At 38.0% G+C, this 16,078-nt stretch overlaps 1 protein-coding gene across 1 annotated transcript in view; it reads right to left on the reverse strand.

Moving 5' to 3' along the window:
• The window catches only part of SOCS7 (suppressor of cytokine signaling 7), a 36,628-nt gene that overhangs the window by 10,815 nt on the left and 9,735 nt on the right, over positions 1–16,078 (reverse strand). The window contains exons 2-7 of the mRNA XM_027873091.1: positions 14,989–15,053; positions 11,704–11,808; positions 11,113–11,214; positions 10,084–10,214; positions 9,190–9,358; positions 6,421–6,549 (exon numbers count right to left, since the gene is read on the reverse strand). Of these exons, the coding sequence (XP_027728892.1) occupies positions 6,421–6,549; positions 9,190–9,358; positions 10,084–10,214; positions 11,113–11,214; positions 11,704–11,808; positions 14,989–15,053 (701 nt within the window). The remainder of the gene's footprint in view (positions 1–6,420; positions 6,550–9,189; positions 9,359–10,083; positions 10,215–11,112; positions 11,215–11,703; positions 11,809–14,988; positions 15,054–16,078) is intronic.

The raw sequence follows: 16,078 nt of genomic DNA on the forward strand, positions 1-16,078 counted from the left end.
CAGCGAAAGTAGTCCTTAGGGAAAAATTTATATCTGTAGACACTTTTATTAATAAAAAAGAGAAAGAGATCAATAAATTGGAAATTAAACTAAAAATATTAGAAAACCAACAAAATTCTAAAACTAATTAAATGTCAATTAAATAAATAAATAAATATTTCAATCCTTAAAAAAAAAAATCAAAGAGAATGACAAGATTTGAAAACAAAACAAAACAAAAAACCCACTGAATTGATAAAATAAGGAACTTTTTGGTAGGGATAGGGAAGACTGTAAAACTACTGGCTAATATGATCAAAAAAAAAAAGGAAAACTAAATTACCTATAATAAAAATGAAAAAGGAGATTTCACAATGAATTAAAAATAAAGTGAATTAGAAACAATTTTCCCTTACTCTATATTCCAATAAAACCAACAAAAATATATATAAAGATATAAAATATCCAGATTAACCTAACAAGAAATAGGGAATTCAAATAACCTAGTTTCAAAGGGATAATTTGAATAAGCTATAAATGAACTTATAAAGGAAAAAAAAATACAGGACCAGATGGATTCATTGAATTCTATGAGATATTAAAAAAAAACAATCTGAATATTACACAAACTGTTGGCAAAAAATAGCAAAAGAGGGGATCCTACCAAATTCCTTTTCTGACATATATGCAATTTTGATTCATAAATCTGGAACAGTCAAAGCAGAAAAACTAAAGACCAATATCCCTAAAAAACATAAATGCAAAAAAATTTAAATAAAATATGAGCAGACACTAAAACAGCATATTATAAAGATTATACACCATGACCAGGTTGGATTTATAACAGGAATGTAGAACTGATTTCCTATTAGAAAAAGTTATCAACAACCATATTTAATAACTAAATTGACAAAAATAACAATTATATTAACAGATGCACAAAAATCTTGACAAAATCTAATACCCATTTCTATTAAAAACACTAGAAAACACAGAACTAAATGGACCTTTTTTTTTTTTTTTTTGGACCTTTCTTTAAAATGATAAATACTATATATCTAAATCCAAGAGCAACCATAATACTCAACTGAGATAAACAAGAATTCTTTCCAATAAAAACAGGGATGAAACAAAGATATTCATTGTCACAACTTCTATTTAACATCGTATTCTTAATGCTGGCTATAATAATGAGACAAGAAAAAGAAATTGAGGGAATAAGCATAAATAAAGAAGAAACGCAATTATCACTTGGCAGATGGTAGGACATTGTACTTAAACAACTTCAAAGAGTCAACTAAAAAATTATTGGAACAGTAACTTCAGCAAACTTGCAGAATATAAGATAAATTCATACAAATCATCAGCATTTCTATATAATGTCAATAAAACCTAGCAGGAATATAAAGAAAGAGAAATTCCATTTAACATTAATACAGAACATATTAAAATACTTCTGGGAGTCTACTTAACAAGATACTTAAGAACAACATGAATACAACAACAAAGCACTGTTTACAGAAATAAAGACCTAAATAATTGGAAAAATATTAATTGCTCAAGGGTAGGATGAGTCAATACAATAAAAATGACAATATTAATTAAAAGAATATATTCAATGCCATACCAAATTATCAAAGGATTACTTTATAAAACTAGAAAAAATAATAATGAAATTCATCTAGAAGCCAAAAAGGTCAAGAATCTCATGGAAATAAAAAAAAGTGAGAACAAAGAAGACGTGTGCGGTTCCATACTCACACTATGCTACAAAAGTAATAATTCTCAAAACAATTTGGTTCTGATTAAAAAAAAAAGAAAGATCAAAAAATAGAACAGATTAGCTATACAACATACAGACAAAATGTATCTAGTACCTTGGTATTCTATAAACACAAAGACTCCAGCTAGTAGGATAAAGATTCACTATATGATAAAAACTGCTGGGAAAGCTGGATAGCAGTATAGAAGAAAATAGATTTAGACCAACACCTCATACCTTATTCCAAGAAAAGTACCAAATGGATAAATGAAAAGTCGCATTATAAATAAATTAAAAAAACAAGGAAAAAATTACCTATCAGATCTATGGATAGAAGAAAAGTTCATGACCAAACAAAGGACAAATAAAATGGACAGTTGTGATTACATGAAACTGAAAAGGTTTTGCATAAACACATCTAATAAAGTTAAGATTAAAGGAAAACAACTGGGAAAAAATCTTTGCAGCAAGTTTTTCTGATAAAGGTCTCATTTCTCTGACATATAAGGAACTGACACAAATTTATAAGAGCAATTTACCAATTGAGAAATGGGATACGCGATGGATAGAGCACCAGTCCTGAATTCAAGAGGACCTAAGTTCAAATCCGGCCTCACACACAAAACACTTACTAGCTGCGTGACCCTGGGCAAGTCACTTAACCCCACTGCCTAGCCAAAAAGAAAAAAGAAAAAAAAAAAAGAGAAATGGGATAAGGATGTGAACAGGCAGTTCTCAAAGGAAGAAATCCAGGCTATCTATAGCTATGTGAAAAAATGCTGCAAAAATCACTATAAATTAGAAGTGAAAATCAAAGCAATTCTGAAATTCCACCTCCACCTCATCAGACTGGCAAAGATGACAAAAAAAGCAAAATGATCAATGTTGGAGGGGCTGCAGGAAAACAGACATATTGATGCACTGATGTTGGACCTGTGAATGTACAAAACCATTCTGGAAAGCAATTTGGAATTATATACAAGAAGCTACTAAAAGTGCCACAGACCTAGCTCTATCACTGCTAGGTTGTTAATAACAATAACAACAATAATAAGAATGGCTAGCATTTACATAGAACCTACTATGTGCCAGGCACTGTGCTTAGCATTTTATAAATATTATTTCATTTCATTCTTAAAACCCTGGGAGGTAGGGGCTATTATTCTTCCTACTTAAAGAAACAGTAAAAGATCCTATTTGTATAAAAATATGTTTAAAGTTTAATTAAATTGATATTTTAAAATTTAATTAAATATTTAAATTGTAAATATTTAAAATTTTATTTGAATTAAAATTTTTAAATATTTAAAGTTAAACTAATTAAATGTCACTAACAGCAAAACTGGGAGGGGGGGGGAGGTGGTGGCGCCTACCTGGACAGAAAATGCTTCTAAATTCCACAATATCTTTGATAAGTTAACTCATTTATATATCTATTCCCTAAGTGATACATAATCTCTTTTAACAGGACATACTCAATACTGGAAGGTAGCCTGGCACAGGGTGCAAAGTGCTAGACTTGGAGTTCAAAGATCTGGTTTAAAATCTAGACTCAACTACTTATTGCCAGTATAGTCTCGGGCAAGTTACAATATTTGGGTCTAAGAATTTGCTCATCTGTTAAGTAAGAAGTTAGATTAAATGACTTTTAAGGTCCTTTCCAGGTTCAAATCAATATCCTACAGAAAAAAAAAAAAAAAAAGAGCGTGCAATTACCTGATTTTTTGTGCCTACTTGAATTTTAATGAGCTTATAACTTGCTTATTTTGTTACTTTCTGTCCTTGGGTTCCTAAACAGCAATTTAAACCAAGATAACTCCAGTGCTGATCTTTCCTCTTAGTTTCATGAAATAGACAGTTCTGCCCAAAATAAATCCACCTGTCTGGATTGTTGCTGCCATAGGACAGTGTCAAAGTGAAAGGATTAAAAACCTACAGAAATCCAAGATAGGGTATCAGTAGCTGACAGGGTGTGATCAGCACTTGCTCTTTCCTAATTCTTTTCCTTCTGCACCATTCTCCTCTCCCCTTTTCCCTATGTCCACAAGAAAGCAACATTAGAGAAAAGACAACTGGGCAAATGAACGTCAGTCTTCTTGCAATGACTAACCATTCCCTATAGTCCAGAGACCTTAGTCCTGATGTACATACTTTCATACATTTCTCACAATCAGGCTATTACTTTGCACAGTGAACTGTACGTGGCCTTATTTCAGAGCTCCAGCCACTTGGTATGTGATTCTTAAAACATAGGCCTATATCCTATAAAGATCAGCCAGGTTTTCAGCTAGAAGTCAACTGCTCATTGGTCCTCTCTCACACTCACCAATAAAACCATTTATCCCTAACTGTCTACTGTATAACTAAAACAAATGTGCCATACTTTACATAACAATAATTCTCTCAACAAGAGTTGGTAAGACATGCGCTTTAAGTAGTGTTTCCAGTAATGATAATGAATTTGTGCTAAGCTGAACTCACATACTGCCCACACTACAGAACAAGCAAAAATGAGCAGGAAGCAATAGCTATGCCCTCCCAGGGAAATTTAACTCTACAGGAGGTGGTTTCTATAAGAAACCTTCATAACCTTCCCCAATCTGCCTTTAATGGTAATTGTAAAATCTTCTACATGCAGCAAACACGCTCAATCATTCCTAGAAAACTATCCTTTCTTGTGCCTACCTAATACAACACAACCATCTTTGGGTTGTCCTCGCAAATATCTCCTTTTTGGACTGGATTCAACTTCCTCAAAACCTCAGTATAGTTTTGAGCAGGGCGGGGGTGGGGGGAGACCCCTTCAGCCTCCAGGCCGCATGTGGCCTCAAGACTGCTGGTTCTCCACCCCTGGTTTTGAGAATCTGAAAACCCTTTCAAAGTAGATCACTTCTTTCTGAGTAGAGAAGTAATGCTAAGAGAGGCAATTCCAATATGGAGGTCAGAGTTCTAACTACTCCAAGCTTTTCCTCTTACCAAACATGAGAGACCCAACTGTGTTAACAACACAAAAGGAAGTGAGAATACAGTTAATTTACAATCTATCACATCTTATTTAAATTATCAGGATTTCAAATATTCCAATAAACTAGCTCAATCCTAGAACTAACATTCTACCTGAGGTTTTCCAGTACTCTTCACTTTTGATATTCTCTCCATGCCAGTCTTACTTCACATGCTGCAATTGGTCCCAAAAGGAATCACAAAACCTTCATTTTAAAATGTCTTGAATTCTGCAGATTTTTCCCATTATTCTAGCTAATGTGTTAAAGCTGCATCCCCACCCCACCCCAAATAACTTCTTTTCCTTCTTAGATAGGATTATGCTATCAGCTCCCAATTTAGGGGGCAGGAAAAGTAAATGACAAGGAGCAAAGGATGGGAACTGTTGAGATCACTCAAATGAAGGATAATCTTCATACTGTCACTGCTCGTAGGGGTGGCAAGTTACAAATAATATCTATTGTTTGGTGGTGGGCTTAGAAGGGGACTGGGCAGAAATTATAGTGGTTTGTTTTGTTTTAAATTTTTAACAGGCTCTAATTAAAACTGGCTTCCCTGACATTCACAATTGCTTTGCTAAGCAAGTACTTGCTTGCTTTTCTACTTTGGCACAGATGAATTCTACAGAGGTGAGACTAAACTCTCATACAAGTGCCCAGATGATTAAGGCAGGGAACAAATGACTATCACCAAGTGTCAACTGCTCACCAAATGCCTAGACAACTAGGATCAGTTTTCTCATTCTTATAGTCAGATGACCAGAGAGACTCATCCTCAACTTGCTAAGACATTAATATACAAGGGGAAAGGATCTGCCACCTGACATGTCAGCAAGAATGGCTGCTACAACAATCTCAGTCAAAAACAGCCTGGGGGCAGCTAGGTGGTGCAGTGGATAGAGCTCCATTCGTCAGTGGAGTCAGGAGGACCTGAGTTCAAATCCTGCCTCAGACACTTGACACTTACTAGCTATATGACCCTGGGCAAGTCACTTAACCCTGATTGCCTCACCAAAAAGAAAAAAAAAACACACCCCAAAACAATAGCCTGAAAAAACTGAAAATTGAGGGGATGTCCATCAATTGGGAAATGGCTGAACAAGTTGCAGTATATGATTGTGATGGAATAAGATTGTGGTATAATAAAGGACAAGGAGGAGGGTTTCAGAAAAACCTGGAAAGAGTTATCTAAATTGATGCAAAGTGAAATGAGCAGAACCAGAAGAACACTGAACACAGTAACAGCAATATTGTACTGATGATCAACTGTGGAAGATTTAGCTACTCTGATCAATACAATGATCCACAACAATTCCAAAGGACCCAGGATGAAAAATGCTATCTACCCTCCAGAGAGAGAAGTAATGAATTTGAGTGTAGACTGACACATACTTTTTTCACTTTGTGTTTCTTGCTTTTTATTTATTTTGGGGTACAACATAGCTAATATGAAAATACATTTTTCATGACTTCACATGTATAATTGATATCATATTGCTTGCCTTCTTAATAGGTAGGGGAGGAGTGGGAGGAAGGGAGGAAGAGAATTTGGAACTCAAAATTTTAAAAAATCAATGTTAAAAATATACGTGTAAAAATTTAAAAACACAAAAACAGCCTAAAATAGGACAATATCACATCCAAGTCAGTTAGAAGACTCTAAAAAAAAAATCTTACCTGGAACCCTTGACCTTAAGAAATAGAGAAACTTCCCATTCTTGGAGTGCATTATGGCCCTCTTGATAAATTCCACCACTGACTGGCAACGGTCCTCAAACTTTGGGTGACACCAGAGGCTGAAAGTTCCTTTCATCAAAAAGTGAAAACAATTCATATTAGAAGGAGGTAGAGATGTATTCTGTACCATAATAATGAGTCTTGAACCTTTTTGAGTTCATGGTAATATCTGACAAGGCAAAAAAAAACTTGTAGAATGCCAAACCTCCCTGTTCCTACTCGTAACATTAAGAAAATGGCACTGCTTCTAATGGCAATACTAAAGTAATAGCTAGACTGTATTAAGTAAGAGAATTAAGTCAGATATAAACTGAAGATACTAGAAGATTACAAGTTTCTGGAAAGACCCATTTAACCCACAATTTCTGAAAGCTAAAGTCCAAGCTCCGAATCACCTCCAAAAGGTATCCTCTGGAAAGGGTCCTAACTCCTTATCCATTCAAAATTCATTTTCAGGCTTTGCCTTTCACTATAGGACACTAGGGAACCCACCCATCAAATAAATTATTAAAATAGTGGTAAAGATAGGAATAGTGACACCAAAAACAAAAAAAAAAATCAACAAGTTAAATCTTCAGGGATCTCACTTGCCTTCTTGTGTTAAGCAAGAAATAGACAAGACAGAAAGCTGTGAACCTGCAATCTTCTCTCTCCCTATAGATTCCCTAGTCCTAACACATTACAAAGATTTCCTCTCAAGACTTTAGGAACCTAATGAAAAGAAGGAAGGTGAACATTCTTGATGTTTGTTTTTTTTTTTAAAGCAGGAATCAGTAGTATCCAAAAGGTTCTGCCCTAAAAAGTGATACTGATCACTGAAGGGATGGCTCATTATTCAAGGTGTTTCTTTGAGAGAAAGACAAATGTTCCACTGCAGACTGGTACCTAAAAAGCTACATAAAGTTTCTATTAAAAACTCTATTGATTCCAGAAAGAAAAGTATCTGGGGGGAAGAGGAAGGGAGAAGTAACTGGAGAAGGGTTTAAAATGGTTGTTCCTGATATCTTCCCTACCTGGAATATGAAAGTCAAACATTTATCTCTTTACTTTTCCTGTGGCCCAGTCATTTGTCATTTTCATTGGTTTATCAAAGTGCTTGGCTCTGCAATTTTTTTTTTTTAAGAACAGCTGGAAAAAAAGCAGCAGCTAACCCCACAGTTATACCAATTAATTCCCAAGCCTTTGGAATCAAGTTCCTTCCTCTTCCCCTTTTGCCCTCGGGTGGAAGAGGAGGCTACTAGGGAACATTAAGAATAGAGTTCATGTTGACCTAGATGACCAACCCCTGCCACAAAAGTGATACAGACCTCACCCACGTCATCCAAATGAGGCAAGGAAAAGGGAAGAGAAGAAAGTGCTCAAGAAGACTATGAAGGAAGGTCTTGCCTGGCATGATGAACTCCATTAGGCTAAACTCAGGGAGAGAAATGCTAAGATCACTACCTTAAGTGATCAAGTGACATCCTCAAAGGATTTGTACACTCCTACTTCTTTGGAGAGTATACAGATGTTATAATGGAGAGCTTATTACCAAGGCTAAACCTCAATTATCACCACAAGCCTTTGGGCACAGACCAAATAAAAAAAATGAAAATTCAACTTCCTTAGAAAAGCCAACAAGTCAACTTCTAATCAGATAGGACTACAGAAATGAGTTAAGTATCCCCTGACTATGAGAGAGTTTGGCAGCTGAAGGCTCACCCACCTTAAGTTCCTCCTGAAGAGGACTTCTGTCTAAATAGCTTCAAAGCTGACTGTGAGGGACATTTTCATTACTACGCTGACAGACAAGAAGATTCAAAGAAGACTCAGAACAGAACCATGAGATCAGAGCAAAATACCTCCACGTGCACATCTTCGTAGTTCATATGAGCCAGAAATGTCTCTAGATGTTGAATTTAATTATAATCAAGAACTGGAGAATTTATCTCATGATCCTGAGTCTTCCTTCTACCAAGAGAATTATAGTGCTACTCATTACTGGAAGCCTCCCCAACAATCTTAGTCACTCTCTCCTACTCCAAGTCAATAAGAAAACCTTTAAATAGACCCTCCCCCCACCCTAAGCATTTATTCTAGTGACTAACATTTGCTACCCTCCCCCTCATGGAAGTCTCTTTTGTCACATTTCTTCCTCTTTGCAGTCTCATACTTTTCTTGACCCCTTTATAAGTAAGGTAGCAAGATGGCTATCTGGAAATAAGGGAACGAGCTCAGACTTTAGTCATGAGCTGCTACCCCAGGCAGTAAACTTTTTTTTTTGTTTGTTTGGTTTTTTAGGCAATTGAGGTTAAGTGATTTGCCTAGGGTCATACAGCTAGTGTCAAGTGTCTGGTCTGAGGCTGGATTTGAACTCAGGTCCTCCTGACTCCAGGGCTGGTAGCTGCCCCCAGGCAGTAAACTTTGAAAGGTAAAAGTACTAAAAACAAAGTTTACAGATCCTAAGGCAAAACATCATATAATGGCAAAGAACCTGAATAGACTATAAATTTTTCATAGGCAAGGATCATGTTTTCCACTTCTCTGCACTACATATTCTCCCCCTGACTAAAATCTCTAGTGCAAGTGTCTATCTACAGTAAGCATTAAAATGATCATTGACCACTGAAGCTCTTTTCTCTGTACCTCAACATCATCTCTAGAGTCCTTTCCAGTCCTAAAACACTGTGGTTCCAAGGCTCTCCCCAGAAGAACATTATCTGCTCTCACCTCTGTAGTGCTCCATTCTGGTATGGTGTGTGATACCCTGGGATCGGAAGCTGAGGCTCAGGATATATCGGGGATCAGAGCTGTCCCGTACCAGGAAGGAACCATCTGGCTTCCCCTTCAGTTTCATTTCAGCATCTTCCCAATTCATAGGCCCCCAATACCAACCACACTACCAAGAGAAAAGCAGGTTTTTGGTTAACAGAATTGAAAAATGGTAAACTATTTAAAAAGGTCCAAGCCACCAAAAGAAAAATACATCTTCAAAATATCCCGGCGGCTAAATATGTTGGGAACAGCCCTGCCTGTCAGCAATAAACAATAAGCCCATTGTTTTTCTGGACCTTTACAGTTCCAGGAGAATAATTCTAGTATTTCCATGACCAGAGGCACTAATGAACACTGGTGTAAACTGATGTAGTTTGACTAAGTGATCCAGCTACTTGTGTAAATTCTCTCCCACCCCCAAACAAGACTCTCTCTACCATTCAAAAGTCTTTATGAATTAGCAATCTAATAACCCTTTCTTTCTTCTTGGACTTAACAAGAGTAGACCATATTTTAATTATAGGCAAATGGGGCAAAGAAAACCATCCTTCCCCTAAAGCAGAGGTTCTTAATCTACAGTCTGTGAACTTTTAAAAAATATTTTGATAACTGTATTTCCATATAAATGATTTCCTTTTGAATCTTATGTATTTTAAAACATTTTTTTCTTAGATAAGGTCTCTAGGCTTCATTAGACTGCCAAGGGGTGGTCTTTAACACAAAAAAGGTTAAGAACCCCTGCCCTAAAGGAAAGGCTGGAAAGGCCAAGGAATAGTAGGCACCCCAGTGGTAGGGGATGGAATTGGAGTATGGGAAGGAAGGTACCTCTGGTCCCCAGCACAATCCTACCTTCTCCAATTCCCGAAGGCTAGCTGCAAAGCTGCTAGAGTCAGGTCGGTAGAGAGGACATTGAAGGTGCTGGGTGGGTTGGTTATGTAGGGATTCAGTAGCTCGGATGGGTACAATCCGGGGAAATGCATCTGCAGGGCAACAGAGGTCATCTGTTCACTCCCCCAAAACAAATATTAGTTTCTGGGGGTGGGGCAAAGCATTAGAGGCTAAGCTGGAAAAGGGAAAAAAGCCAAAGCAGTAGGAGAGAGCCGGATGGACCAAAAGAAAGCTGTGAAGGCTTATGTGAGCTGTGAAGGCTAGTGAAGATGGTTTGGGGTCTTTTACCCCACCAGAGGAACAAGGGAGCAACTCACTAACCTGACTAAGGTGACTACTTCAGTGGCTTCACCAGCCTAGAGCAGATTCCAACTTCTCCCACATCGAGGTAAAGTTCCAGGTAAAACAGCCTTGAAAATAGTCACTCGCCTACTTGCCCAGGGAGAGTAACAATTTACGCCAGGCAAGTAGAAAAGAATGTTCAACTCATTCATTCTATTTCCTAGTAGGCTGGCAAAAGTGGGTACTGGCTGCTAAATGTTTGGTACTTATTTACCAGGCTGCAGTAAAAACCAAAAGCTTAGAAAGACCACAGTACTATTCATGACCAGTTATTTATAAAGCCCTTCCACTATTACAAGAGAAGATTTGGGCAACTATGCAAGGCCTACAGACTGGTTGCTCCTAGTAATAAACAGAGAAAATTCAATAAGGGGACCCCAATTCCTAATAAAATCTGATTCACTCACAAAAGAAAGATGTTAAAGAAAGGACAGCTCAGACTCACTCCTAGTAGTCTAGCCTAGCCAAGGGGGCAAGACTCAAGTTTTCTTACAGTTTTAGATTTTCTCAAATAGAATCCCTCCCTTCTTCCACTCAACCCCAGCTCCAGCCTCCACTCCCACCCCGAATTCCCTCCTCCTCCCCACCCAGGGTTAATCATACCACATGCCCTACTTTCTCAAGTCTTGCCACTAAAGCTAAGCTGACCTGGGGCATGGGGCGGAGGAGGTGGAGGCAAGGGAAAGGACTGCAGGGAAGACCCCATCGGAGCCACTAGGACAGATGTAGGCAGCGTCCCACTGATATCATCTAGAAGAGAGAACAAAAGCAAGCAGTTCAGAAATGGAAGAACAGAGTAAGCAGTGGGGATAGCAAGCAATAGGATACCCCCTAAAGCAATATAGGCTAATCCTTCCAACCTGCCTTTGAAGGCAGATCCCTGCAACCACCTTAACCTGGTTGGCATTTGAATGCAGAATGGGAGAGAGATTTGGGTAGAATGAGTTAGGGAAAGTAATGATTTTATCTCTAAAGTAGCTCAGTGGCAAGAGACCCAAGGAAGAGTAGAAATAAAAAACTCAAGTCAATACAGCAGCAATGGTACCACAACATGCAAGAACTCCAGCTTCGGAGAGGCAGAGGAAGAGAGACAGGATAGGGAAGAAACCAGAGAAGCCAATATTGGGAATCCATCAAAGGCTTACTTGCCTCCTACTAAAGTAAAACTTGTTGTTTGAGCACTCCTTCCACCCCCGCCTCCCAAAGGGCAGGAAAAAGTGAAGGGGAGAAGCACTGTACCTAGGAGGCTGAGGCTTCTTCGTGGAGGAGGAGGGGGAGTTGGAGGATGTGGAGAGGTTAGACCTCGCTGAGAAATGTCCACGTCCACAAGTGACACCGTTTCACCTAAGGGATTAATTCATGGAGCAAGCATGTTACAGAAAGCAGAGGCTGAAGGTCAAAAGCAAGCAAAGGTCAAGGATGGCTGGATGGGCCACAACTCTTGAAAAGTCCAAAGCCTATTAAGTAGGGCTTAAGTCTTCACTGCACAGTAATAAAATAACTTTAAACCAGGTTACCTATTTTAAATATTAAGCACAGAATAAGAGGCATTTGGGGAAATGACATACATGTAGGAATCCATAATCTAGGTTCTGTCATTAACTTGGGTAACCTTGGGGGAGGGAGATATACAAACACATTTATTTATTTATTTATTTATTTATTTATTTATTCATTTATCACAATTTATTTTTTATTTATCACAATTTATTTTTTATTTATCACAATTTATTTATCACAATTCATATTCACAGACTCCTAAGCCAAATAAGCATCAGCTTGGAAAGTTCTGCTTCAAGAAATAAAGCAAGGCACTTGCTATAAGTTCAGAGGAAGAGAGAGACAGGAAAATAATCTGTAAGAAAACACTGGCAAGGGTAACAAAGGAAAAGACCCTAAACCACTAACCAATTTTTTCCTTCTAGATGACTCCGATTTTCACAGAGCACTTCGCCATCAGTTTTTTTTTTTTAATTTCAGATTAATCCAAAAAACTAAAAAACCACATAGGCTGAAAACTATATCTACAACCCTAAAAGTCACTCCAGTCAAAGGTCACAACAGCTACAAGAACACTTCAGTAGGATCTTGGTGAAAGGATGTTGGTTTCACTCAGAAGACAAAAATCAATCCCTCAGTTAGAAGGAGTGGTCAACACTTCTACCAGGATCAAAAGAATTAAATATAAGGAGTGTTGTACTAACTCCTTCTTCCCCTCCCCACACCCTTATAGGGACCAGAGAGGTCCAAGTGGTTCCACATAGGGCTATGCACAATCAATCAAATTTGTCACCAAGAATCCAACCACTAACAACCTGTTTTACTGATATGAAAACAAAGATGTCCCGAATGGTAAATGTAAGTCATTTTTTACAAGGTTGCATGTGAAATCAAGAAAGTTTTGGGAGTCTACACAAGAACTTTGACTCATACAAATCTGAGCATTCTCAGCTTCAAGAAGGGAGTAATTAATAACTGGAAAGAAACATTTAATTTGAGGCTTGGGACAATGTGATATCATTTCTCATCTCATATACATATGAAAACAACAGCCTCTTCAGTTTTGATATTTCCTCAATAATACCTTACTAAGAAAAGGTATAAAATCTAGGACAGTTAAAAAAGAGGAATTTCAAAAAGGTTTTGACTGGTCAGTCCTTCTCACCAGAGCTCAATACAAAGTACCAAACCACAAAAAATTTATGGCTTTATTTTGATAAAGACCATTCATCACTATAGCCTATTTAAACAGAAGCATATCATCTTAACATCTATCATCTAACACCATCATCTTAACATGAATAACAAAGACCTATCCTCTTTGGAGAGCCTCCTCACACCAAACCAGGAAGCTGTTACCCATAGGACACCAGAGATCCCTTCCTGGATTCCTAACAGTGCTCTCTGCTAAAGCTACAATAGGAGTGACTTATAATGGACACAAAGAAGCACCCCCTAACAGCTGAAAGGCAGTTAAGACACAGGAATAGGTAACATATGAGGACTATGTAAACCCCTTCACTAGAAATCTTTAAAAACAGACTACATAATCCTGAATCCAGTCTAGCTAATGCATAGATATTCCAAGACAGTGGTGTCACACTCAAACAGGAACAATAGGCCACATATTGACTTAGAAAACCATAAATTAATATTATATTGTATGTTGTATGTATAAAACAATGTATTGTGTATGTTATATATGTATCATACATATGTTATATATAATAATATGTTGTAGTTTTATTTATTTTGTCAAACATTTCCCATTACATTCTGTTTTGGTTTTGCTAGGCAATGGGGTTAAGTGACTTGCCCAGGGTCACACAGCTATTAAGTGTTAAGTGTCTGAGGCTGGATTTGAACTCAGGTCCTCCTGACTCCAGCACTAGTGTTCTATCTACTCCATCACCTAGCTGCCCCTCCCATTACATTTTAATCTACTTTGGGCAGTACTTGAAGTTTTGCAGGCCTTGCTGACTCCTACTATATAGCTCTAAGGCTATAGGACCCTCCAATGGCTACATTCTGCACTGTGATCATATAAATTGGCATTTCCTAATTTTAATTAGGAATTTTTTAATCCGTGTGTTATAATAATGAATTTATGCATTTCGTGGGGGGGGGGGGGGGGCTCTCCCTAATTATGGGCATATCCTTTTACCTTACGCTACAAGCCTTCATCCTTCTTTGTGTTTAATCAACCCTAAAACTTTAGAATATACTAAACACCATAAAACAGCCCTTTCTATGGCCTACACAGAAGGGCATTTCTGTGACAGATCTCAGATCCACTCTTTCTTTTAGGTTATCAAAATTCAATCAACAAATGTTTACTCATCACCTACCAGATACTATCTTAGGTATAGGTTTATACTAGGTATAAACAGACAAAATTAAAAAGTCCCTGCCCTCAGGGAATTTACATTCTTTCAGGGGAAACAACATGCATGCGTACAAGGAGAAAGAAAATATATATACAAAGAAACTACAAGATAATGGGGGAGGGGTGGTATTAGCCACTGGGGACATGGAAATCAGGAAAGGCCTCAAGAAGGAGGTAGTGCTGGAGCTGAACTTTGAATGGAACTAGAGAATCCAAAAAGTGAAGGTGAGGAAGGAATATATTCCAGGTATGGGGGTCAACCTGTAGAAAGGCATGGTGCTGGGAGATGGAATTGTTTTATGTGAGTATTAGCAACAAGGCTAAGTTAGCTAGACTGTAGAACATGTGATGTGTAGTACTGTGTAATAAACCTGGAAAGGTAAACTGGAGCCAGATTTTGAAGGGTCTAACACAAGAGTTTCTATTTTGTCCTAGAGGCCATAGGGAGCCAGTGGAGATTTCTGAAGAGGTGAGAAACTTGAGAGAGGAGGACCAATTAGGAGATTATTGTGACAGTCTTGGTGAGGAGTAACGGGGGCCTGGGTTAGGGTGGTGGCAGTAGGAAGAAAGGGAGGGATGCTTAGAGACATTGACAGTGAAAGCAGAAGTGACCAGAATGACAAGTAGACCTGGCTTACCTGTGAAGAAGGGGCTGAAGGAGACCGGAGAAAAGGCACTTTGAGTTCTTGTCAACCTGGGTTTCCTGGGAGGGCAAAAAAAAAAAAAAAAAGAATAAGGGGAGAGGAAAAAATCTGTGCATTGAATTCATTGGAAAACTCAATTTCAGATGCATTGAAAAACAAAAGAAATCCCTAGTCACTGTTGGTAAGAATCTTGTAATAAAGCCTAAAATTTAAAGGGTTGGGAAATGAAATAATTAAGCAGCTTTTTGAACAGATTTGGCTTCAGAATTCAATAGCCTACAAAGCAATAAGAAATCCCTCTGGATCTCTATCCATACCCCAGCACATTAAAAGAGTAAAATACCTTGAGTGGTAATTAGCAAATCCATTTCAGGAGGAAGGAATCAGATGCAGTCGATTTTCATATGAGAGCCAAGAAAGAGGCTCCAAACCTGAATGGAAGCCAGAGCATAGCATCGGTTTTCCCACTGGGGACTGCTGTTAGAATCGGAAGCCTTAAAAGATAGCCACGGAATGAGCTTAGACTTGAGTACAGCACTACTTGAGACACATGTAGTTCTCAACTACTTTTGCACAAATAAACCAGGAGGTCTCCAAGCCCTCAAGAAAGGCCGCAGGGAACAGTCAAATTGAAAATCTTAAGCATCAATTAACAAGTGAGCTCCCACAGTGAGCTGGGCATAGTCCAGAACCCAAAGAGACCGATTCCTGTCCTCTCTGAACTGCTTAGGGATGACATGTGCCAGTAAATGCACTGCTTTCTTTAACTTTTCCCAATAGGCATTTTGTTAAATCTAGTCAAAGCCCCATCACCTGTCCATCACTGGCTCACACTGAAAGGACTCTCACCCTGTTCTACCTCACTGAAATTAATGAAGGAAAGAGAAAAGTTTATTATAAATCCATTTCTAGACTGAACTTTTTTCTCCCCTAACCCACATCTTTCCCCCACCCTTCCTGCTCTTATTTTCTCAAATATTTTCCTGGTATTAAGGCTCTTCATCAGCATTATCCTCTACTCCAAGAAGTTATCTTTACAAAACAAAGTACTTGGAATTCCCTCCTGGGCACCAACCTGAACACA

The sequence above is a fragment of the Vombatus ursinus genome, unplaced genomic scaffold (assembly GCF_900497805.2).
Source record: "Vombatus ursinus unplaced genomic scaffold, bare-nosed wombat genome assembly UNPS02014801.1, whole genome shotgun sequence".
NCBI classification, from domain to species: domain Eukaryota; kingdom Metazoa; phylum Chordata; class Mammalia; order Diprotodontia; family Vombatidae; genus Vombatus; species Vombatus ursinus.